The sequence below is a fragment of the Rhineura floridana genome, chromosome 1 (genome assembly GCF_030035675.1).
Source record: "Rhineura floridana isolate rRhiFlo1 chromosome 1, rRhiFlo1.hap2, whole genome shotgun sequence".
NCBI classification, from domain to species: Eukaryota; Metazoa; Chordata; class Lepidosauria; order Squamata; family Rhineuridae; genus Rhineura; species Rhineura floridana.
Genome location: NC_084480.1, coordinates 155317567 through 155342669, shown reverse-complemented (window position 1 = coordinate 155342669; position 25103 = coordinate 155317567). Strand labels below are relative to the sequence as shown.

Genomic DNA, 25103 nt, shown 5'->3' with positions numbered 1-25103 from the left:
TATACCAAATAGTTGTGAACAAGTGATTTACCCATTTGCTGACAAACTACTTAGTACATTCTGTCCTGGCTCCAGCCACTCAAAATGCCTTCCTCCAGCCCTGCCAATTTTGGGAAGAACAGAGGAAGCTGCTTTCTATTGAGGTAGACCACCGGCCCATCTGGCTTGGCATTGTCTACATTGACTGGGCAGCAGCTCTCCAGCATTTCAAACAGGGAACAATTCCCAGCCCCACCTGGAGATGCCAGGGACTGAACCTGGGATCTTGTGGATGCAAAACATATTTCTCTACCACTGAGCCACAGTCCTTCCCTCTAAGAACTTACTAAGGAGTGAGTGCCTCAACAAAGGGTTCAAACCACTTCCTCAAAATCTCTTGGTACTGTTATGGGTTTGGGAGCTGAGGTAGATGATTTCTATGAGTCCCCTTCCAGCTTCTGATTTGGAACCCTGCCCCTGGAGGTGAGGAACCAGCTCTGCTGGTCAGATGAGTCTCCTTTGTTAGTCTAATAGAATGGCCAGGTGAGCTAATGGGTCTATCAAGTGTCCATTAACTGGGCCAGGGAGATCCTATTGTTATTGAAACTCTTCAGGAAAGCTCCCCCCTCCTGGGACCTAAAAAAGGCTTTTTTTAGAGGAAAGGCTGGGAGCTGGAGACAGGCGGAGCGGCTAGCTCACTGCACCATGGCTTTAGGATGCCTCCTATAAGCCTGATGGAAATGCAAGATCTACTGGACTGCTGATGCTTTGAACCCCTCCATCTTAAGCTCAGGTTGGAATGTGTGTAAATAAATAAATCATATTTCATAAAGACCCACAGTCTCTCCTGACCTTCTTTCCAAGGAAACCAAACCCTGGGCAAGCGCAGGGACCCCAGAGATCTCTCACCGCTCAGAGATTGGGGTGGCGCACAACAGTACATTTTATCTGAACGAGTGGTGGCAGGCCAGCTCCAGATACTCTTGGATGAGACCGATTATCTGGATCCATTTCAGTCGGGTTTCAGGCCTGGTTTTGGCATGGAAACAGCCTTGGTCGCCCTGTATGATGACCTCTGTCGGGAGAGACAGGGGGAGTGTTACTCTGTTGATTCTCCTTGATCTCTCAGCGGCTTTTGATACCATCGACCATGGTATCCTTCTGGGGAGACTGGCTGAGTTGGGAGTGGGAGGTACTGCATTGCAGTGGTTCTGCTCCTACTTGGCAGGTCGCCTCCAGAAGGTGGTGCTTGGGGAACATTGCTCGGCACCCTGGACTCTCCAATATGGGGCTCTGCAGGGCTCAGTTCTGTCCCACATGCTGTTCAACATCTACGTGAAACTGTTGGGTGCGGTCATCCGGAACTTTGGACTGCGTTGCCATTAGTATGCTGATGACACGCACCTCTATTTCTCCTTTTCATCTTCTTCAGGTGAGGCTATCACTGTGCTGAACCAGTGCCTGGCTGTGACAATGGACTGGATGAGAGCTAATAAACTGAGGCTCAATCCAGACAAGACTGAAATGCTGCTAGTGGGTGGTTCTTCTGACCAGATGGTGGATGTCCAACCTATCCTGGATGAGGTTGCACTCCCCCTGAAGAAGCAGGTTCGTAGCTTGGGGGTTCTCCTAGAACTATCTCTGTCACTTGAGGCTCAGGTAGCCTCGATGGCACGGAGTGCCTTCTACCAACTTCGGTTGGTGGCCCAGCTATGCCCCTATCTGGACAGGGATAACTTGGCTTCAGTTGTCTATGCTCTGGTAACCTCCAAGTTAGATTACTGCAATGCACTCTACATGGGGCTGCCTTTGAAGATGGTTCGGAAACTGCAGCTTGCGCAAAATGCAGCGGCCAGATTGGTAACAGGGACCAGATGGTTCGAACATATAAAACTGATTCTGGCCCGCTTGCATTGGCTGCCTGTATGCTTCCGAGCTCGATTCAAGGTGCTGGTTTTAACCCATAAAGCCTTACATGGCTTAGGACCACAATACCTGATGGAACGCCTCTCCCGACATGAACCCACCCATACACTATGCTCAACATCCAAGGCCCTCCTCCAGGTGCCTACTCTGAGGGAAGCTGGGAGGATGGCAACGAGAGGGCCTTCTCAGTGGTGGCCCCCAAATTATGGAATGATCTTGCTGACGAGGTGCACCTGGTGCCAACACTGTTATCATTTCGGCGCCAGGTCAAGATTTTCCTCTTCTCCCAGGCATTTTAGCATGTGTTTTTAAATTGCTTTTAAAAAATGTGTTTTAAAATTTGTATATTTGTTTTTAATGTTTTTAATTGTTGTGAACTGCCTAGAGAGCTTCGGCTATGGGGCAGTATACAAATGCAAGCAAGCAAGCAATAAATAAATCTGAGAAGGAAGTGAGTAAAAGAAGCATGAATGAAGGTAAGGCAACAGGAAGGAGGTGGAGCTGGAGTCTCAGTTGCTGCCAAGGTAATAACATCCTAAACTGAGATTCCAGGAACTCTTTCTTCCACTGTAGCTGTAGTTCAAGATTCCCTCCTTTGAAAATATTTGAATGAGTTCAAATCTCCAGAGCCCGATGAATTGCATCGTAGAGTGTTGAAGGAACTGGCTGCAGAACTCTCAGAACCACTGACTATTATCTTTGTGAAACGGTGGAGGATGGGTGAAGTGCTAGATGACTGGAGGAAAGCTAATGTTGTTCCCATCTTCAAAAAGGAGGAACCTGGGAACTACAGACCAGTCAGCCTGACATCAATCCCTGGGAAAATTCTGGAGCAGATTATAAAATGGTCAGCCTGTAAGCACCTTGAAAACAATGCAGTGATTACTAGAAGCCAACATGGATTTATTAAGAACAAATCCTGCTAGACTAATCTGATCTCATTTTTTGATTGGGTAAGCTCCCTGGTAGACTGGGAATGCTGTGGACATATCTCTTGACTTCAGCAAAGCTTTTCACAAAGTGCCCCATGATATTCTGATTAGCAAGCTAGCTAAATGGGGGCTGTATGGAACAACTATTGGGTGGATCCACAGTTGGCTACAGAATTGTACTCAAAGAGTGCCTATCAATGGTTCCTTCTCAGACTGGGGGAGGTAATGAGTGGGGTACTGTAGGGCTCAGTCCTGGCTCCAGTGGTCTTCAACATTTTTATTAATGACTTGGATCAGGAGGTGCAGAGAATGATTATCAAATTTGCAGATGATACAAAATTGGGAGGGATAGCTAATATCCTGGAGGACAGAAACAAAATTCAAAGTAATCTTGATAGGCTGGAGCACTGGGCTAAAAACAACTGAATGAAATTTAACAGGGATAGGAGCAAAGTTCTACATCTACGAAAAAGAAACCAAAGGCACAGTTATGAGATGGGGGATACTTGGCTCAGCAATACTACATGTAAGAAAGATCTTGGAATTGTTTTTGATCACAAGCTGGATATGAGCCAACAGTGTGATGTAGCTGCAAAAAAAGCAAATGCTATTTTAGGCTGCATTGACAGAAGTACAGTTTCCAAACCGTGTGAAGTACTAGTTCCCCTCTGTTCAGCACTGGTTAGGACTCATCTTGAGTACTGCATCCAGTTCTCGACACAGCACTTTAAGAAGGATGCACACAAACTGGAAGAGGCTCAGACGAGGGCAACAAGGAGGATCAGGGGACTGGGAATAAGCCCTGTGAGAGACTGAAAGAACTGGGTGTGTTCTCCCTTGAGAAGAGAAGACTGAGAGGAATGTGATAGCACTCTTCATACTTGAAAGGTTGTCACCCAGAGGAGGGCCAGGATCTCTTCTCAGTCATCCCAGAGTGTAGGACAAGAATAATGGGATCAAGTTACAGGAAGCCAGATTTCAGCTGAACATCAGGGAAAAACTCCTAACTGTTAGAGCAATATGATAATGGAACAATTCCCTAAGGAGGTGGTGGGCTCTCGAACACTGGAGGCATTCAAGAGGCAGCTGGACACCTATCGAGTATGCTTTAACATGGATTCCTGGATTGAGCAGGGAGTTGGATGCAATGGCCTTATAAGCTCTTTCCAACTCTACTATTCTATGGTTCTATGAAGCTATCATTCTTTAAATGCAGGTTGTCATTGTTTGTCTTGTCACAAACTAAAAAGAAGACTTTCCCCAAAAAATCCTAGGGAGGCGAAGTACAGCTCTATGGGGGGCAGCATCCCACATTTACCCCCCTGGCTACAGGCCTGAGGTTGTCTGTTATTCATCAGCCTAATAAAGAAAAGAAAAACACCCTTCCTTACGTCTCCCCGATGCCTCTCAAGGTAGCACAATTTTTTGGTTCTGGTCCTGGGGGTATTAAAATAAGAAAAGTCCACACCAGGTTTGTGAAACAATTTCAAAAGTTTACTAAAACAAAATATGGACAATCATATTATGTAATGCAAAAAGTTACAGGAGATCAGTATATCCCTTTGGAGCACAATCACAATATAAAGTAGATCAAAACACCATCCGCTTTCCCTGAACTAAAAACAGACCCTCAAACCAGGCTCTCCGGAAATTCTTACTTGGTTACTGCCTCACTCTCAGGCCTACCACGTTTCGTCTTATACACTGAGATCTGCCTTGATCTACCCCACCTCCAGACTGTCCACATGTAGATATCACCTGTCTGCCTGCCCCTTGCCAGTCACAGGCTCTGCTCAGTATGATTCAGCCAGCAGGAAGTATTGGCGCCCAGGTTACAAGCAATAGGGAGTAATAGTGCCTTTACTTTTTCATTCCCAGACAAGAGATATGCCATCTCTCAGCTACACAGTGGAGTTTGACTTCCTCCTCATTTGAGATTCTAAGGCAGGTCATTTGAGCAGGTGAACCTTATAACCCCCAAATGAATAGATAAGAAAGATATGCATCCCCATATAATACACAGCAGCCCATTTAAAAGCATAGTCCAGGACAGCAAAGTCAAATTCCTTCACACTCTCCAAAGCAATTCAGGGTCACTGAACACAGAAAGTCTGAAAAGTACAATGTCTGTATCAGGTAGTCAGTTAATTCATGTAGAATACAGAGTAAAAGGATGCAATTTTGCGTATGGTTATTTCCCCCCTCACCATTACCACACATATTTACCCACATTTTCCTTTTCTACCTTTCCTGTTGTCTCCTCTTCTCTCTGGATAGCTTAATATGTCTGAGGTTCTCTTGTGATCCTTTTTTGCTCCACTGCCTTGAAGGTGTGTTGAATGGCAACCTTATTTGGGCTATCTGGATTGTCTCACTGAGCAATCTATGTGTCAAACCACAGCCAATATAACTTGCTATCTGCAGTAGACACCTTTTTTCTTTCAGGGCTCACACACCTTTAATAGCTACATAATAGGAAGAAATTCAACAGGTGAAGCTTTCCACTACTGCTTCAGTTGAGGCAAACTTCTCTCGCTGGAATTTCTGTCATGTCATATTGGAGCAAAACAAAGGGCCTTCTTCAACAAGACAGGATCAAATGGCTTCCCCTTACTGTGCTGTATTCAGAAAAATAATTTGCATTTTTAACAGCAGCTAAATAATACGGCTAAATTTAGAAATAGCGTTTAACTGAGGCTGCAATCCTAGGTATACTTACTAAGAAACCAGCATTACTTACTTCTAACTAAATAGTTTTACTATTAAACAAGAAGTTCCTTCTTATCCTTGTTCATTCCGGTCTCTAATTTCCTCCCCTTCCTCGGTCTATTTCCCCCTGGGTCGAAATTTAAATTGTACACCCCTCAAGGCAGGGATCTTGCTCTCTGGTAATGTGGAAAGCATATTAATAACAATTTTATATACACAAGCGGTGCCAGGTAAATATGGAAGGGTCGTCGAGGATAATCTAGTCCACCCCCCTAATGAAACAGGAACCCACTACGATAACATCCCTGACATCTGTTTAAAAAGCTCTAAGGCAGGAGAGTCCACCACCTTCCGAGACAGAACGCTCCACAGTCGAACAATTCGCTCCGTCGAGAAGTTCATCCTAACGTTTAGGCTAAATCCCCTGTGGGAAGCCACTGGGCCGGCTCCCCTTCAGTCAGTCGGGTACAGATGACGATGACAGCGCAGCAGCTGCTACCGGGAAGGCTGCACTACAGGACCACTCGGCTAACGGCGCGTGCGCTCTCGCCGGCGCTAGTTCAGCGCGCACAACTACCAGCGCTTCCTCTTTCAGCCATTTTCCCGAGCGCTACGCGGAAGGCCGACCCAGAAAGCCCCCGCGCTGCAGCTTTTTGCCTCCCTTAACGCACTCCTTATTGGCCGGAGAGCCACATCTAACGCGGAGGGGCGGAGCGCCTGTTTTGGGCCTCGGTTATGTAATTGGTTTCCTCAAATTTACGGTCTTGCTCTCCGGCCTATCAGAGCATCTTCAGAGTTGGGGACCTCTCCCTCTCATTGGGTCTTTTTGGCTCCTCCGCATCTCTTCCAACTCTCGCCCCTCGCCGCTTCTAGAAGGCGGGCAGAGTGATTGGGTGCTAGTGCTGTCATTCCCCCTCCCTTACCTACCAGGCATCGGTCCACCCTTTGCTGTCCCGGCGCGCACCCCGGATAGGTCTGGAGGAGGAGCTGTTGTTGCCGCCGCCGCCGCCGCCTGTGCTTTCAGCACCTTGGAGAGTGGCTGGAGGGAGCCGCCGGGGGAACTGCAGCAGCATCAACAGCAGAGCGGCTAGGCAGGGCGAGGCAAGGGCTGCGTCGTCGTCACCCAACTCCGTTCACAGAGGGACAACCGATCTTGGCGCTTGTTGCCATTGCAGCTGTTCTGGCGCCAGCCTTGCAGTCTCCCCGCGGCGTTCTTGGCAGCAGCGCTTCCTGAGATTGTGACAGACACCGAGCCGCCTTGCGTCGCTCAGTTGGGAACAGTCAGTCGGGGCGTTGTTTCTTTCCTAGACGCAGCTATTGTTTCTGCACTCCTCGGTGGTTTGAGTTTTGGGACACCCACCACCACCAAAGTCCTGGTCAGAGATCTTGTTGGGAACCGTGCTTGCTTTCAGGCCCTCTAGGACTGAGCGACAGTTTGAGGGACTAGCACGGAGGGTGCTAGTCTTCTTGTGCCAACAAGTTGCTTGCTAACAAGAGGGTCGCTTGGTCTATTGATTTGGGATCTACTTTTCCAAGATACTGATTTAAGTGCTTTTGGGTTTGCTTTCATCAAAATTCACCGGCGACGATGGGTGCCTATGTCAAGATAAACACGTTGTGTTTTTCTCCTGGAGCTGGACAGCAGCTTTAGCAACGTTGTGGGTTCATAGTGGAAGGTTAGATCCGCCAGGACTGTAAGGGACAGTTTAGCTGGGAAGCAGAGCGAGATAATTCAGGCTGCAAGAGAGAATGCCATTCATCCCTAAGTGCAAGGGTTATTTGGATATACCGGAAGAAGACTGCTGAGGGACAGTTGATTACTCGCCCTAAAGATTCTAAATGCAAAGCTTGACAAGGAAGATCAAGAAGAACCTGCAATTGCTGTAGGTGGCAGACAAGCTACTCTAAGAAGGGCAGAAGCCAGAACTGGAGCTTTTAAACACACACATACTGGAGAGGATTCTTTCTGAAAAGAATCGTACAGGTTAAAATAAAACTACTTGTTATAGAAGGTGGCTTAAGGTTTCGTAACGTCACTTATTTCATATGGATTTTTCTAAACAAACAAAAGATGATGAAAGTCAATATGGCAGTGAGTTCATAGGTAAATACACTTAGGGCAGTTTAAATGGTGGCTTGAATCCTGATTACTAGGGGTTTTTCCCCCCTCAAAAAAGTGGATTCTTTATAAACAGCATCCTGTGATTAGCTATAATTAATCTCTTTTGAATTCCTAGCATTGGGTTTGCTGAGTGGAATTATTCTCTCTCAACCCTTTTTAGAGTATCCTTTTCAGATACCTTCTGTTTTGATAAAATGGAGTCTTTATATACACCATACTGATATCAGTTAATTCAAAAGACCATTTTGCTGCATCATTGAAACATTTGACAGCTACTTTATTTGTGGTTTTTTTCTTTTTTGCTAAATGTGAACCTGACAAAGGCAAGCAGTTTTTCTCCTCTGCAAAATCCTTTCTTCAAAATGAAGAAATTTCACAAAGTTTTGGATGGTTTAACTTCATCCCCTGGTGGAAGCAGCAGTGGTGGTAGTGGCAGTGGGCCTGGTAGTGGTTCCGGGCACTCAGGAGGGACTGCAGGGACTCCCAAAGAGGAAATCCAGGAGACTCTCACTTCAGACTATTTTCAGATAAGCAAGGTAAGAACAGATATTTTTTTTTAAAAAAGCACAACCACCACCAAACTAGAGTACTACCATGGATTAACATCATTAAGGGGCTGATCCTGATATCACTTGGTCTTGGACTGTATATAACAGATTGTATTTTTGTGTAAATGTAGGCTGTAATCAGAAGAACTATTATTTAAAAGTAAAGTGTTTTTACTTCACGTTTTTCATCACAAATATTAGTTTATCATATTTATCCATTCTTTTTTATTCTGTAAGCATTGGCTGCGTTCTCTGAGCATTCTGTATGAAATACGTTCACTTCTGGCCTAAGTAAAAGCTGATATCAACAAAAGACTTCATATTTAAATTATCTTAAGTGCAGGCCACTTCATTTAATAGGAACATTAATGAGATACTAATTATAGAATGTGTTTTATTATTCCATCCAATTTTTCATATTTGCTTTGATTTTTGTGTAATGAAGTCAATATTAGAAACTCATCACCTTTCACTAGTCAATAAAAACACATATTTACACTGGCAACTTTAGTAATGGAAAATAGTTGGGATCTATGTTTGATATGCTGACATGCAGTCTGAATTATGTGGGAATTTTATCTGAGAATGAAAAGCGGATTAATTTTTTTTAATGTTATACAGTCTTCAAAGCTTTTTGTTTTTATTATTCTGTATGTGAGAGAGAGGAAAAGGACTTAATTGTTTTGTTCAGTATTCAACATAGTTTTACTAGTAATTTCCTAAAATATTGTAATCTATTTAAAGAAATGATGTTAGCATATTTAATATTGTTATCTCAGACTCATAATAAACCCATAAGGCGGGGGGGGGGGGAAGAAAGCACTTTTGCTCTTGACTCTTAGAGCAAAATAGAATGATGGCATAATTAAAAAGCATGTTAGAAAAACAAATTAAATCCTATATTGTCCTTTTTCAATTTAGGATTTTTAGTTATTGTTAAGTGAACAAAACTGAATTCTGCATTACTGTGGGTTTCCTTACAGTATCAAAAGAATGTAAATAGGTGCAAAATTTATTCAAGTAAACACAGTTATGCATTGAATGTTGCAGTAATGTGAGCATTTGAAATAGAATAAAGATGAAGTACCCACTTCATCACATTTTTCATATTCAGTACCCAGAACTCCCATTAGCCTCATGGAGAGTTTGGCCTTAATTTGTTTTGGAGATATTTGTATTGGCTGTACTTAAACAGTGATTAATGACATGTTGATCCATTGGGATTAATTGATCTTCCATCAGCTGCCCTGTTTACCCTTGATTTTGTATCAAGGTAGCAGTTGCCTCATTTGGCTATTTCAATACAATTGAGGCAAAACTAATAATTTTTCCACATGGGTTTTACACAAATGTGGAAAAGAAACTGAAGACATCAAACAAGTATGTTATGTTACCAATATAGGCTTTCTTTATTGAGTGACAAAGACACGGATAAAGATTAATCAGCTCCCTGACAGCACATTCACATGATTCCTACATAAGAGATCAGAGGCCCTTTTCAGGGCCACATTGCTTGCTAAGCCATAGAATCATTAAAAGCTAGGTAGTCTGCATTGATGGATTTCCATTTGGAGCAACAGAGGGTCCCATGGAAAAAATATAGGATTGACTGGTGGGTATGGTTTTTGATAAACTTACTGGTATAAATTAATGGGCTTTTCCCTGCCCGTCTCCATGAGGCCTTCATCCAAGTTTGTTTAGTGAAGAAATGAACAGTGGCATATCCTTATGACATATTATCTAATGTTGCCACCTTCGTACTTAAAGACATTCCTGTGCAAATCCGGACATTTGGTTAAATATCATATATGGGAAAAGGTTTTATGACAGATAGATGAGACAATAGCTAGAGTGATGGGCTAAGTTAACTTTATTTTTAAATATGTATTTCCCCTAAACTGCTGATTTAGAGAGAGGGGAGAGCTGACTCTCCGTTTCTGATTCATTGTGGTATGGCTTGAGAGACAGCTTGAGTTCAAAGGTAATGATAATTTTGACTAAGTGACAATGCACATACGATAATTAACGAGGATGCTGTCAAAAATAATCTGTTCATAGCAAGTGATCCCTGTCCCAAGATGTATAGTTTAGGACTGCTTACTGCAAGTATTGATTACCACAATCACATTGAGAACCTCTATGTCTCCATAAGTGATTCTCCAACAGGGATATGGAGAGTCTCAATGTGGGGATAGTGACTTATGTTCCAACTTCCTTATTTACCAGGGGCGTCCCTTTTATTCTGGTACTTATTCTGGGTTTTTTCCCAACCCTCTGGAGTAGATTTGGGGATAGCATGGAGTGTCTGTGCAGAGGGAGGAAGAAACGGACTTGCGCTAGTTGAAGTTGTTCTGCTAGTGCATTGATTTAGTTGAATACTGCCCTATGCTCTTGCTTGCCTGGATGGAGAATAGAGAGAGGTATATGAGAGTGTGTAGAAATTACTACTGTATAAAGGTAATATTCACATCTGTTGATCTGCCCATTTTTGCCTCTGGCTCCATCCACCACTGACATATTGCCCTCTCCAAAAAGAAAAAGTTGACCAGAAGGGAATGTGATGCTCATGCTTTAAAAAGTTCCCAACCCCTGCTGTACACAGTTGGTCAAGATAAGGAACATTTTTTCCCTTGTGCATCTGGCTGTCCCCCCCCTTTCACACTCACACTCACACACACGCGTTCTATAAAAAGAAACACAAACAAACAACACAAGTAAAATGATGGTGATGCTAGTGTAACCCACCAATGGACATCACTAGTAGTCAGTCCTCAGCCCACAACTCCCATGTACAAGATTCCTTCAGGTTTCTGCCTTTATCACAGGAGTGAGAGGTGTTTCCTTTGGTGCAGTGATTGGAAGCCCATCTCAGCCATATTGCTTTAATTCACTAATAGGCAAAAAACCTTGCGGGTTAAGAACGTACATATAGCCCACAGATATTTCTATCAAACTTAAAAAAGCAAGGAAATTGGGCAGCTATAGTGAATGCATCATGGGAGCAGGAGTCACATGTTACCAAATTCTTCCAAGCTACACAGGAAGTGGATTGGACTGTGAAAGACCAACCCAAATTGTATTTGCATTTTGACAAATTTGTAGGGCAGTACAATATCTCAGAGAGGAGGTCAGTTCTCCTGCTCCCCTGCAGCATTCACTATAGCTGCTGAATTTCCCTGCTTTTTAAAGTTTGATAGAAATATCTGTTGGCTATAGGTACATTCTTAAACCACAAGGTTTTTTGCCTATTAGTGAATTTCTCTGCTTTTTAATCCGGGAGGTAAGAAATGGGATCCTGTGCAAGATAGCTAAGAATGGATTGATCATTTGCATGCTTACTGAGTTCAGTGGGATTTACTCCCCTGCAATCATGCTTAGGATAGGTGAAACTGACCACAGGGGATGGGGAGGGAGGGAGGAGGAGGAGGAGGATGGGTAGAGGGGAGAAGGGGGATGGGAGCAGGCAGGAAGGGGAGAGAGGAGAAGGATAGGTTTGATCATTTGCATGTTTATTGAGTTCAGTGGGATTTACTCCCGTTCAATCATGCTTAGGATAGGTAAAACTGACCTTGGGGGAAGGGGAAAGGAAAGGAGCAGATTGGAGGGGGGCAAAGGAAGGGGAAGCAGAGGGCAGGTTTGATCATTTGCATGCTTATAGAGTTCAGTGGTATTTACTTCTGTGCAATCATGCTTAAGATAGGTAAAACTGACCATGGGGAGGAGGAAGGGGAAGGGGAGGAGGGGGATAGGGAAGGTGGGGATTAGAGGGGGATGGGGAGGAGGAGGGGCAAACAAAGGGGAAGGGGAGGGGCAAGAGGGAGGGAATAGGAGGGAGGAGAAAGGAGGGTGTGTTTGATCATTTGCATACTTTTTGAATTTAATGGGATTTCTGTGCAATCATGTTTGAAAATGGAAATGGAGTGCCTTCAAGTTGATCCCTTATGGTGACCCTGTGAATAGGGTTTTCATGGTAAATGGTATTCAGAGATGGTTTTACCATTGCCTTCCTCTGAGGCTGAGAGGCACTGGCTCAAGGTCACCCAGTCAGCTTCATGGCTGTGTGGGGATTCGAATCCTGGTCTCCCAGGTCATAGTCCAACACTGACCCAGGGGAGGGGCAGGGAGGGTAGGGGTAGGGGAGGAAATTGGGTAGGTGGGCATTGGGCAGAGGAGAAGCCCCTTTACTTTCCAAAAGGAAAACATTGTGGACAGTATCATTGCTTTTCAGTGTTTTCCCCACCTTTTTATTCTACAGCAGACGTATGTAGCCTCCCACCCAAATTTAAACCAAAGCTGTCCCTGGCCACATCCACACCAAGCTTTTATTTCACTTTGGACAGTCATGGCTTCTCTCAAAGAATCCTGGGAAGTGTAGTTAGTGAATGGTGCTGAGAGTTGCAAGGAGATGCCCTCTTCCCCTCACAGACCTTTACAGGTACTCTGTGAACATGACTGATTTTTAATTAATTTCAACAGATTATGAGAACTCTGACAGAAAAAAGTCCAAAAGGTGTCTGGTGTTTTTTCCTCTCTTTTTAGACTTTGAACTCTCTATTCTCTCTGACTATTTTGTATATCACCATGAAAATTTAGAGGGTTGTTAAGCAAGCGTTTCTGAGTTCAGGACTATAAGTTTTAAGAACATAAGAACTGTCAGAAGGCAGAGCTGGTGTCCCAATCCCGGGGAACTGGATCCCGGAGAGTTGGGAGAAGAGTATTCGGATGGATGGCAGAGGGAAGGGGGAGGAACTTCCCCCCTTTGGAGCGAAGACGAAACAGAGGAACTGCCAGTGATAAGGTCGCTTAGCAACGGGGAGCCTGAGCCCTCCCTGGACATTCTCACACCTCCCCCTCTTTCAGGCTCAGAGCAAGAGGGGGGAAGAGGGAGGGCTGCTCACAGCAGAAAAGCGGGGAGGCAGTTTACCATCAGCCCCTCCCCTATCCCCCATCCTGGAATCGGAAACTTCAGAAGAGGAGGGGGTGATGCTTCCCCCCTCACCGCGCACACGCAGACAGCTGAAAAGACAGGAGAGAAGGGGGGGAAGGCGGGCAGTACCTGAGGGGCAGTTAAGGAGGAGCGAAAGATTGCGCGCCTGTTTGGCCCCTTCTTAAAGAACAGGCGGGAAGAAGTCCCTTGCTCTGTCAACTTTCTCCCAATGCCGCAGGACCTGTATCCCTGTATTGCTTCATGAGAAAACACAGTCTTTGTTTGGACATTACCCTAATAAAACACAAATTAACTACAATCGTTGGTCTGGTTCCTGAGTCACATCCTGGGCCTGATAAGAACATAAGAAGAGCCTGCTGGATCAGGCCAGTGGCCCATCTAGTCCAGCATCCTGTTCTCACAGTGGCCAACCAGGTGCCTGGGGGAAGCCCGCAAGCAGGACCCGAGTGCAAGAACACTCTCCCCTCCTGAGGCTTCCGGCAACTGGTTTTCAGAAGCATGCTGCCTCTGACTAGGGTGGCACAGCACAGCCATCACGGCTAGTAGCCATTGATAGCCCAGTCCTCCATGAATTTGTCTAATCTTCTTTTAAAGCCATCCAAGCTGGTGGCCATTACTGCATCTTGTGGGAGCAAATTCCATAGTTTAACTATGCGCTGAGTAAAGAAGTACTTCCTTTTGTCTGTCCTGAATCTTCCAACATTCAGCTTCTTTGAATGTCCACGAGTTCTAGTATTATGAGAGAGGGAGAAGAACTTTTCTCTATCCACTTTCTCAATGCCATGCATAATTTTATACACTTCTATCATGTCTCCTCTGACCCGCCTTTTCTCTAAACTAAAAAGCCCCAAATGCTGCAACCTTTCCTCGTAAGGGAGTTGCTCCATCCCCTTGATCATTCTGGTTGCCCTCTTCTGAACCTTTTCCAACTCTATAATATCCTTTTTGAGATGAGGCGACCAGAACTGTACACAGTATTCCAAATGCGGCCGCACCATAGATTTATACAATGGCATTATGATATCGGCTGTTTTATTTTCAATACCTTTCCTAATTATCCCTAGCATGGAATTTGCCTTTTTCACAGCTGCCGCACACTGGGTCGACATTTTCATCGTGCTGTCCACTACAACCCCGAGGTCTCTCTCCTGGTCGGTCACCGCCAGTTCAGACCCCATGAGCGTATATGTGAAATTCAGATTTTTTGCTCCAATATGCATAATTTTACACTTGTTTATATTGAATTGCATTTGCCATTTTTCCACCCATTCACTCAGTTTGGAGAGATCTTTTTGGAGCTCTTCCCAATCCCTTTTTGTTTTAACAACCCTGAACAATTTAGTGTCGTCAGCAAACTTGGCCACTTCACTGCTCACTCCTAATTCTAGGTCATTAATGAACAAGTTGAAAAGTACAGGTCCCAATACCGATCCTTGAGGGACTCCACTTTCTACAGCCCTCCATTGGGAGAACTGTCCGTTTATTCCTACTCTCTGCTTTCTGCTTCTTAACCAATTCCTTATCCACAAGAGGACCTCTCCTCATTCCATGACTGCTAAGCTTCCTCAGAAGTCTTTGGTGAGGTACCTTGTCAAACGCTTTTTGAAAGTCTAAGTACACTATGTCCACTGGATCACCTCTATCTATATGCTTGTTGACACTCTCAAAGAATTCTAATAGGATACTGAGACAGGACTTTCCCTTGCAGAAGCCATGCTGGCTCTGCTTCAGCAAGGCTTGTTCTTCTATGTGCTTAGTTAATCTAGCTTTAATTATACTTTCTACCAGTTTTCCAGGGACAGAAGTTAAGCTAACTGGCCTGTAATTTCCGGGATCCCCTCTGGATCCCTTTTTGAAGATTGGCGTTACATTTGCCACTTTCCAGTCCTCAGGCACGGAGGAGGACCTGAGGGACAAGTTACATATTTTAGTTAGCAGATCAGCAATTTCACCTTTGAGTTCTTTGAGAACTCTCGGGTGGATGCCATCCGGGCCCAGTGATTTGTCAGTTTTTATATTGTCCATTAAGCCTAGAACTTCCTCTCTCGTTACCACTATTTGTCTCAGTTCCTCAGAATCCCTTCCTGCAAATGTTAGTTCAGGTTCAGGGATCTGCCCTATATCTTCCACTGTGAAGACAGATGCAAAGAATTCATTTAGCTTCTCTGCAATCTCCTTATCGTTCTTTAGTACACCTTTGACTCCCTTATCATCCCAGGGTCCAATTGCCTCCCTAGATGGTCTCCTGCTTTGAATGTATTTATAGAATTTTTTGTTGTTGGTTTTTATGTTCTTAGCAATGTGCTCCTCAAATTCTTTTTTCGCATCCCTTATTGTCTTCTTGCATTTCTTTTGCCAGAGTTTGTGTTCTTTTTTATTTTCTTCATTCGGACAAGACTTCCATTTTCTGAAGGAAGACTTTTTGCCTCTAAGAGCTTCCTTGACTTTGCTCGTTAACCATGCTGGCATCTTCTTGGCCCTGGCGGTACCTTTTCTGATCTGCGGTATGCACTCCAGTTGAGCTTCTAATATAGTGTTTTTAAACAACTTCCAAGCATTTTCGAGTGATGTGACCCTCTGGACTTTGTTTTTCAGCTTTCTTTTTACCAATTCCCTCATTTTTGTGAAGTTTCCTCTTTTGAAGTCAAATGTGACCGTGTTGGATTTTCTTGGCAATTGGCCAGTTACATGTATGTTTAATTTAATAGCACTGTGGTCACTGGTCCCAATCGGTTCAACAACACTTACATCTCGCACCAGGTCCCGGTCCCCACTGAGGATTAAGTCCAGGGTTGCCATCCCTCTGGTCGGTTCCATGACCAACTGGTCTAGGGAATAGTCATTTAGAATATCTAGAAACTTTGCTTCTTTGTCATGACTGGAACACATATGCAGCCAGTCTATGTCCGGGTAGTTGAAGTCAGCCATTACTACCACATTTCCTAGTTTGGATGCTTCCTCAATTTCATATCTCATCTCCAGGTCTCCCTGAGCATTTTGATCAGGGGGACGATAGATCGTTCCCAGTATTAAGTCCCTCCTGGGGCATGGTATCACCACCCACAACGATTCTGTGGAGGAGTCTGCCTCTTTTGGGGTTTCGAGCTTGCTGGATTCAATGCCTTCTTTCACGTATAGAGCGACTCCGCCACCAATACGTCCTTCCCTGTCCTTCCGATATAGTTTATATCCAGGGATAACCGTATCCCACTGGTTTTCTCCATTCCACCAGGTCTCCATTATGCTCACTATATCAATGCTCTCCTCTAAGACCAAGCACTCCAGTTCTCCCATCTTGGTTCGGAGGCTCCTAGCATTAGCGTACAGGCACTTGTAAGCAGTGTCTCTCTTCAAGTGTCTTTGGCACTTGTGGTTTGGCCTGTGGTAATTTTGCTCTTCTGAATTTATATCCTGTGCCCCTGCTCTCACAATGCCTACTTCTAGGCCTACTCCTTTTAAAATTTCATCATTTCTTTGGTTTTTATCCCAGGGGGGAGGTTTATTCCGAACCGGACCTTTCTCAGCTCCTGTCGGGTTTCCCCCCTCAGTCAGTTTAAAAGCTGCTCTGCTACCTTTTTAATTTTAAGTGCCAGCAGTCTGGTTCCATTCTGGTTCAAGTGGAGCCCATCCCTTTTGTACAGGCCCGGCTTGTCCCAAAATGTTCCCCAGTGCCTAACAAATCTAAACCCTTCCACCCGACACCATCGTCTCATCCACGCATTGAGACTGCAAAGCTGGGCCTGTCTGGCTGGTCCTGCGCGTGGAACCGGTAGCATTTCAGAGAAAGCCACCTTGGAGGTCCTGGCTTTCAGCATCCTACCTAGCAACCTAAATTTTGCTTCCAGGACCTCACGGCTGCATTTCCCCATGTCGTTGGTGCCAACGTGCACCATGACCACTGACTCCTCCCCAGCACTGTCTACCAAACTATCTAAACGACGGGCGATATCCACAACCTTCGCACCAGGCAGGCAAAACACCTTGCAGTCTACACGCCCATCACACACCCCACTGTCTATGTTCCTAATGATCGAATCACCCACTACAAGGATCCCTCCACCCCCTGGAGATATATCCTCGGCACGAGAGGATAGCTGCTCATCCCCCAAGGAATGGGTCCCTTCTAAGGGATCGTTTCCCTCTTCCTCAGCTGGATGCTCTCCTTCCCCGAGACCATCGTTCTCCATGATAGCAGGAGAGCTATCATCGCTGGAGTGGGACACAGCTATAACGTCCCTGAAGGCCTCCTCCACACACCTCTCTGCCTCTCTCAGCTTTTCCAGGTCCGCCACCTTGGCCTCAAGGAAATGAAGTCGTTCCCGGAGAGCCAGGAGCTCATTGCACCGAGAGCACACCCACGACTGCTGTCCAACAGGCAGATAGTCGTACATGCTGCAGGCTGTGCAAAACACTGGAAAGCCCCCACACGCCTGCTGGCTTCTTACCTGCATAGTTTTGTTTGAGGTTTATTACGTCAATAGGTTGGAGACTGTGGTTTAGTTGAGGTCAGGGAACAGAAGGGCAGAGTGGGGGGCCCTGGCCTCCTCGCCCTGCTGCCGAACTCGCTCTGCTGCTTAACTCGCCTTGACGCTTTGTCAGCTGGGGCTCCCTCTAGCTCGTTGTAAGGTTTTGTTTTGAAATGGGTTTCTGGAAAGCATCAGAATGGCATGGGGGGTATTTTCAATTTAACATAGTGGAATGCGAAAAATCCACGCTGGCTATAGTATACAGCCACTCTCGTAGCTGTATAATTTGGGTCCTTAAAAACAGGGGGGAAATGGATGGGTGGTTTTGCACACAATTATCCATCTTCCAGCAATTTATTGTTCCTTTCCAGTGACAGAGAGGCCCATAGGGCACCTGCAGCTAAATTTTGCTGGGTTGGCTTGGGAACACATTTGGAACAGCTGCAAACACTTGCTTAGTTGTCCATGCAGTCACCATAAATTATTTCTGGTAGGGGAGCAGGTGATGGTGAGACCAGCCTTGCCATGCCAGTCATTGTAGGGAAAATTGACTATGGAGTCATCATGGATAATCCAGCCCATAATGTTCATACCTCAATCTGCAGGGTTGCCATTTGTACCTGCAGTGTCCAGAGCAGCTGCACCAGCCCTGGAGCTGCAGTTGCTAGAAGTGACACCCATTCTTTCTTAGTTGGAATTTATTTGTCTGTCCTGGGCAAACTGACAGGGCTGAGTCATAGGCAAGCTGTCAGCCATGAGTTGTACAAGGGGGAACTGAGCCAGGAGTCAAGCCAAAGTAAAAAACTGAGCTAGACAAACCATAATTGCCCAGGCAAAGGCCCAACTGAGACATGAAGCCTTTTATCTAGGAGGGCCAAATGGCCAGCCTGGGTGGGTAGGGCAGGTCCAGAACCTGTGAGCATTCCACTACTGTGGAAGGTGCTCCTCACTGCATTTTGGCAGCTCACTGGCAGCTGCACACAGAGCTGAAGGTTCCCATTCTATGCCTAGCAGCTCTGATATACAGAAAGAGTGTACAATATTGACACTGGCCTGGAAAAGAGGATAAAATGGCTGAACAAGAAACAGAGTCACTGTCCAGAATCATATTAAGGACTTAGCATAAGGGCTAGAAAATGGAACATGCAATTATGTGGTTTCTCAAATTCTGTTACAAAAGGCTTATTAGATGGTCGGTGCAGACCAGACTAGAGCTAGACATATATGAGTGGGTTACTGTGAGAGTGCATAGACTACTTGGCAAACATCCGGGTTTGGGGGATAAAGAGGCACGTGAGTGACATTTCTTTATGACAGAGTGAAAGAGAAAATGCTATTGCTAGGAAGATTGACTAATATTCTGGAATAGTACGGGAGGAATGCAACCCTGTTGTTCTCCCAGATCTCTCAACAGCTTTTAGTACCATCAACCAAGGTATCTTTCTGTATCACCTATCTGGAAAGAGGATTGGAGGCAGTTCACTTTGTTGGTTCCAATCCTAGGTAGTTTTCCAAAGATGATGCTGGGGAGTTGTTGCTCATCAACATGGCATGTGCTATGGAGTTTCACAGGGCTCTATTTTGTTCCCCATGCCATTTCATATGGATTTGGGATGAGGTGGCACCAAAACATGGGTGGGAGCCATTTGTCTTTCTCCTTCTCATTAGTAATGGGCTTTTTGCTAGTAATGGGCTCAGTAGAAGCTAGTAAAGCGAGGTTTAAACTAGAAAAGATGGAGGCAGTCAACCTGTTCTGGATTTTTTTTAAACAAAAATTATGTGCTGCTTCATTGTTAACAAAACCTCTAAGTGGTTTAAAATAAATATAAAAAATATCAATAAAACAGTTTAAAACAAGTAATTAAAAAACATTTAAAAGACAATTAAAATGAATGGGTTGCACTCCCTGTTGTGTCCTGGGTCCTGCAGTAATCTGGTTACCAGAGCATAGAGATCTGTTGCCAGCAACTGTTACCAGCTCATTTCTTTCCAGAGGGGACTTGAGTAGCGAACCAAATAAATTTAGTGCTATAGACTCCATTTGTGTATCCAGCTGCAAAACTGGCTCTAACAGCTGCAGACTTGATCTTTATGGGAGAGTGTGATGAAAGCACAATGTCAGGTAGGTTAGGGTTAATAGAATGTTGAGTGTGATTGACTGGACTGTTTGCAAGGAAGGGGGAATTAGTGAGTGAGTGAGGAGTTTAAAAAGGGAAAGGAGTGACAGTTGGAGGAGCTGTTGTGGGAGTTGGTTAAACAGGGCTAAGTTTATGAGGTAGATAAATGTGGGGGTTGGGTCTTATTGTGGGTTGGGTTTAGCATGGGTAGGTAGGCAGGTTAGGTTTAAGACTATATCGAATATAACATCTATAATTTATACTGTGATCACAATATTTTTTTGTTGGTATCAAATTCCGTGTATGTGCTTGGTCTTTACTATGCCACCAAACAGGGTTCTATATGCTAATAATTACATATAAACCACAGGTCTAAACCACATTCAACCCATTAGCCACTTCCATGGAGGAGGTGGGATTGCTGAGGCTTGTGGTACAGTAGGTAACTGGCCAAAGCTGAGGCAGGCGTCTTTGGGGTATTATACTGACAAGGGATGGAGGAGAAATCTGTAATACACAAAAGTATGTGCAATATATATGGCTCTTGTGTGTGTGTGATGGTAAACACTGGTATGGAGTACCAGCACCTTTTTTTGCTGCAATTATGTGCTGGCACCCATGATACGTTTATCAAGATATGAGTACTGGCACCTCATTCTTTATATATATATGATAATATGTACAGGAGTCAAGCCCCATGCAGTACGTTTGTCTGCAGCATAATTTTATAAGCATATTAATACATACAATTTTGTATATAGAAATGCCTTGTTATATGTATCTGTTTATGTGCTGGTTACTTTTAGGAAACTTGGAGAGTGTATATGTATATAATATATATATAATATAATGTGTATAATATTCTGCAGTATTTTTGGTGGAATGGTGGGGGAACTTGCCTCTTGTAGAGATTAAGGAGTGAGACAGGAATTAGAAAAAAAAATCCATGCAGAGCCCTCAACACTGAGATTTTCAGAAAATTCCATCCCTAACATTGACTGGCAGAGAGTTGAACATTCATTAATTTTGGTTCATGGTTACTCTACTTTCTGCTTGAAGTTAATGGTTCTGCAGGTCTAGTGGGGTCCAGATTAACAATACTGATAAGAAATATTTGTTGTTAGAAAAGCTGCCAATATAAAATAACATTTTAATTTTTTTTGCTTGGAAATAATACCCACTCTGTTTACTGGAACTTACTCCCAGTTAAGCACAAGCAGGCTCAGAAATTTAAAGAATGCCTTTAGCTTAGGGTTGCCATATTCCAGTTCCACGAATCCAGGCAGGCTAATTTGCATATTATGCAAATTATTTGCATATTAATATTTGGATTGTCCAGTTGTTTTGTTTTTGTGCCTAGGAATTACCACCAAAAACTGGGGAAAGATGTGAGAAATCTTTTTTTAAAAAGCAACATTTTCAGCCTTAAATGCCTAGACTCTAGTTTCCAACACTATGGAATATTTATTGATTGATTAAGAGGATTTATATCCTGCCCTTCTGCTGTTAAAAACAGAGCTCAGCACAGCTTACAAATATAATAAAAACAATAAAAATGCACAATCAGTATAAAAACATAATAAAAATACAAAATAGCAACAAACATAAAGTAAGTCAGGGCAGCAGTACGGTTAACCATTACATATATGATATATTTCAGAGATGTGGTGGGTGGAGAAAAACAAGAAGCCAAAATGTTAGGAAAAGGAGTCTTTCACACCACATGCTCAGTTCTAAATACTGTTGCAGCAAGTTTTACAAGTTCCTCCAGTATTCCACTGGTGCAGGCACTCAGACATTCAAAGTATCTGTATGTTTCTTAGGTTTTATAAAAGCAGAGCTTTGCTTAACTCAAAATTTCTTCTCCCTTTGATCAACCACATATACACAGGTTCCACCTCCATACTCAAAATGAAAGTGGGCCTGGAAGTGTGCAACAATCCCACACATACCTTGCTAATTAGATTACCAATGCCAGGATGTCTGTCTTATCGACTACTCTCCTGCCCCCCCACTGGGCATCATGAAAGACCCACTCCTGAGCTCAGAAAGAAAATAAATATCTGGTCCTCTTCAAAGTACTGATAAGTCTCTTGTTTTAATTAAAATAATAATTATAAATTCTTGCTCTTATCACTAATGGGAGTTAATTATCTTGCATATGCTGCTGTTGCTTCTATGGCTGTAACGGAGTGAGGTTTATTTATTTATTTATTATTTATTATTTTGATTTATATACCGCCCTTAGCAAAAATAGCTCTCAGGGCGGTGAACAAAGTAAAATACAATATATCATAATAAAAAACCACAAAAACATATACAAACAAACAACAAAAAACACAACAAAAACAAAATACAGCAGGTTAAAGATAAGTGAAATGCAAATAGGAAAACAACAACACAAAAGGCAGTAACACTTTCCTAAATGTAATACCATACCAACCACAACAAGATTCCTATGAGTAAGGCAGAAAACTAAGCATCGCACAACCAGTCAGGATTCCTAACCAAAAACCAAAACTATGATAAATAAATAAATATTTATATAAGCATGACTATCAAATATATTTATTATTTACACAGACTGTAAAGATATTTATAGTGCAATCCTAGGTTTATTTATTCAGAAGCAAGTCCCAGCGTATTCAGTGGGGCTTACTCAAAGAGGGACAGAAATGCAACCTCAAGTGATAAGCAACTTCATTCACACAACCCAAAATTCCGAATCATAAGACTCCATACATGCACATGCGCACACTGCAGATGTATAAATACATACAGCCCATATAACAGTTTATTGTCAAACCAGTTGGTCATTGCAGAAAAATCAGTATTAGTTTTAAAGAAATCAGTATTAGTTTCCTACAGAATAAAAACTGTAATTCCTAAGTAAGCCCTGCCTACTTGCTTTAAAATAGGATTGGAGGGGGAGACAGAAAGAGTTAAAACACAAACACAATTCTTTTTTACATCCACTCCAAAGTCCCATTGATTTTCAGCACATTCATAACCATGTCTACTCAAAAGTAAGTCCTGTTGAATTAAATGGGATTTACTCTGGACATATGGGATTAGCATTGCTTTTACAAAAGCAAGTATTGGGAAGGTTTTCAAAACACTGCCCAGGATCTGACTCCTGCACACAAGAGGAAAAAAACCTGAAATGTATATACTTACCCAATTTATGAGATTTTCAGATAAATGGGGGGGGGAACCACCATTTTCTGGCATTGCAATGAGGTTTTCTAGACACTGCCTCAGGTCAATGAAATTGAAACACAACCCTGGTTTCACTGATTGGCTGCAATCCTGAACGGGCGGGGTTAAAGCTACGAAGTGCTGTACAGTACTGTTTAAAGAAAGATTTAACAGTTGGGGGGGCGGCTGATGTTTTTATGTATATGTTGAGAACCGGAACACCTAGAAACTTAATTGTTTTTTAAATTAAAGCTGAGAATCCGGGCCACCTAAGGGGCTAAACGAGTGCCGGGTGGCATGCAAAGAATCCGAGTAAAACCTGGCTAACCAGGCAATATGGCAACCCTACTTTAGCTGCAATTTTATACACACCTACCTGAGAGTAAGTCTCCAGTGGTGCTTACTGATGGGTAGACATGCAGAGAGTTGTGCTGTTTGCTTTGTAGCAGAGTGGCTTGTCACAGTTGTGTGAGGGGAGAGATGAAAAGGTCAGCCACAACAAGAGTGGAGCCAGGGCACTTGCTTCTAGAATCTCCAGAAAGGGCAAGCTGTAATTTGCAAGAAGGCCCGGTGTGCTCCTCTTCTGAGCAGCCCTCTAGATACCAAAATGTTTCGTGAATGTTAGTGTACAGTATACACAGGGATTATTATTCTGAATGTGAGTAAAAGTTTGTTTTAAAAAGCATTCCACTTATTCCAAAAGAATACATTTCATAGGAGGGTTTTTTTCTTTGTTCCCCCAAATTTCCAATTTTTCTCTTGGAAAAACTGAAAAAGGATCCCAGGATGGGGGAGAATATTTTCCTCTCTGGATTTCCTCTCTGAATATTCACGTTTTGGACTATTGATTTGTAATTTTATTATTAATATTGATATATTATGGTTTTATATTTAATTATTGATGTTTGTTGATATTTAATTATGTAAATTGTTGTTTGAGTTGTATTTTGTAATGATGTGAGTTATTTGCATGTAAACTGGTTTGAGGTCACTTGTGACAAAAGCAGTATATAAGTTCAAATATAATAATAATAATAATAATGTTATTATAATAAATTTGTAGACATAGGAGGGCTGAAGTGCTGCCAGCTTGTTCAGAAGAAACCCTGAACACTCTGGCCTCAGTTGAACTCAAATGATTAGGGGCACATTCTCCAGTGCGATTCGGAAGAAGAATGAAATGAGATATAGTTCTGGAGATATTGTTAGTTTATCATCTGTATCGTTTGGAGAACTTCTTCATTTTGTATATTGTAGCTGTAGCTTGGGGAACTTGTATTTGTGTTTTGTAATTTTGTATTCTATATACTGGGGATGGGATTCATTAGCCAGTGCCGGTTTGAAAGCATTCTGTTGACCTAACAGGCCAGTATCAAGTTGAGTTTGTTCTTTGTCTTCTAGCTGCTACTTTTACTGATCTACTGATTGCTATTTTGAAGTATATTTTGAAATAAAATATTGATAAATGAAAGGAAATAATATAATTATCATTCTTAACACTGATATTTTGGGGATGGACTTTTTTAAAAAAAATAAAAAATAGTCACAGAAAATCACTACATAAAAATCTGATTCGCAATAAACAAATTAAGAGATATTTGGTACCACATTCAAATTGGGCAGAATTCCAACATATCCCTGCTTTATACATATATCCGCGTGTGCTTCTATGTATGTTCAAATAACAATTTTTTATCATTCATTTTCACTGGACTTCCCGTGACTTTGTCTTTTGTTAGTGTACAACATAACTTTTAGTTACTCAGGGTTTTAGAGCCCTGCAGCTCCCATTGTTTCTTCCTCCGAGAATAATTACGCACCATGGTCTTGCTATTCTGACTGTTCTTCCGTCCCTTCAGTGATATTGAATTGTCCTATGTTGTAGACTAGTCTTAGGGTGCAGACACACTAGCTGCTTCAAAAGCAGGCAGACCGTTTTCTCTGGCTTTGGTTTAAAATGCATTTAAAATGCGTTTGCCCATGTGTGGACACATCTTCCTTCCACACTGCTGATCTCGGACCACTCACAGCAAAGCATTGGGCCAATCCCTGTCTTTGCCCAACCTACAGCAAAGTGTTTTCATTGGACACACCATGGAGAGGCAGCAAGATGATCTACCAAACAGTTTGGATTTCTGTGTGATGCTGATTTCACGGA

General features: G+C 43.2%; 1 protein-coding gene across 2 annotated transcripts in view; it reads left to right on the top strand.

The window, feature by feature from the left end:
- The first annotated feature begins 6023 nt into the window (after nt 1-6023).
- The window catches only part of STXBP5L (syntaxin binding protein 5L), a 165681-nt gene continuing 146601 nt past the window's right edge, over nt 6024-25103 (top strand). For both annotated transcript variants that reach the window (XM_061638424.1, XM_061638413.1), the window contains exon 1: nt 6024-8204. In XM_061638424.1, coding sequence (XP_061494408.1) covers nt 8031-8204 — 174 coding nt within the window. In that variant the 5' untranslated portion in view covers nt 6024-8030. The remainder of the gene's footprint in view (nt 8205-25103) is intronic.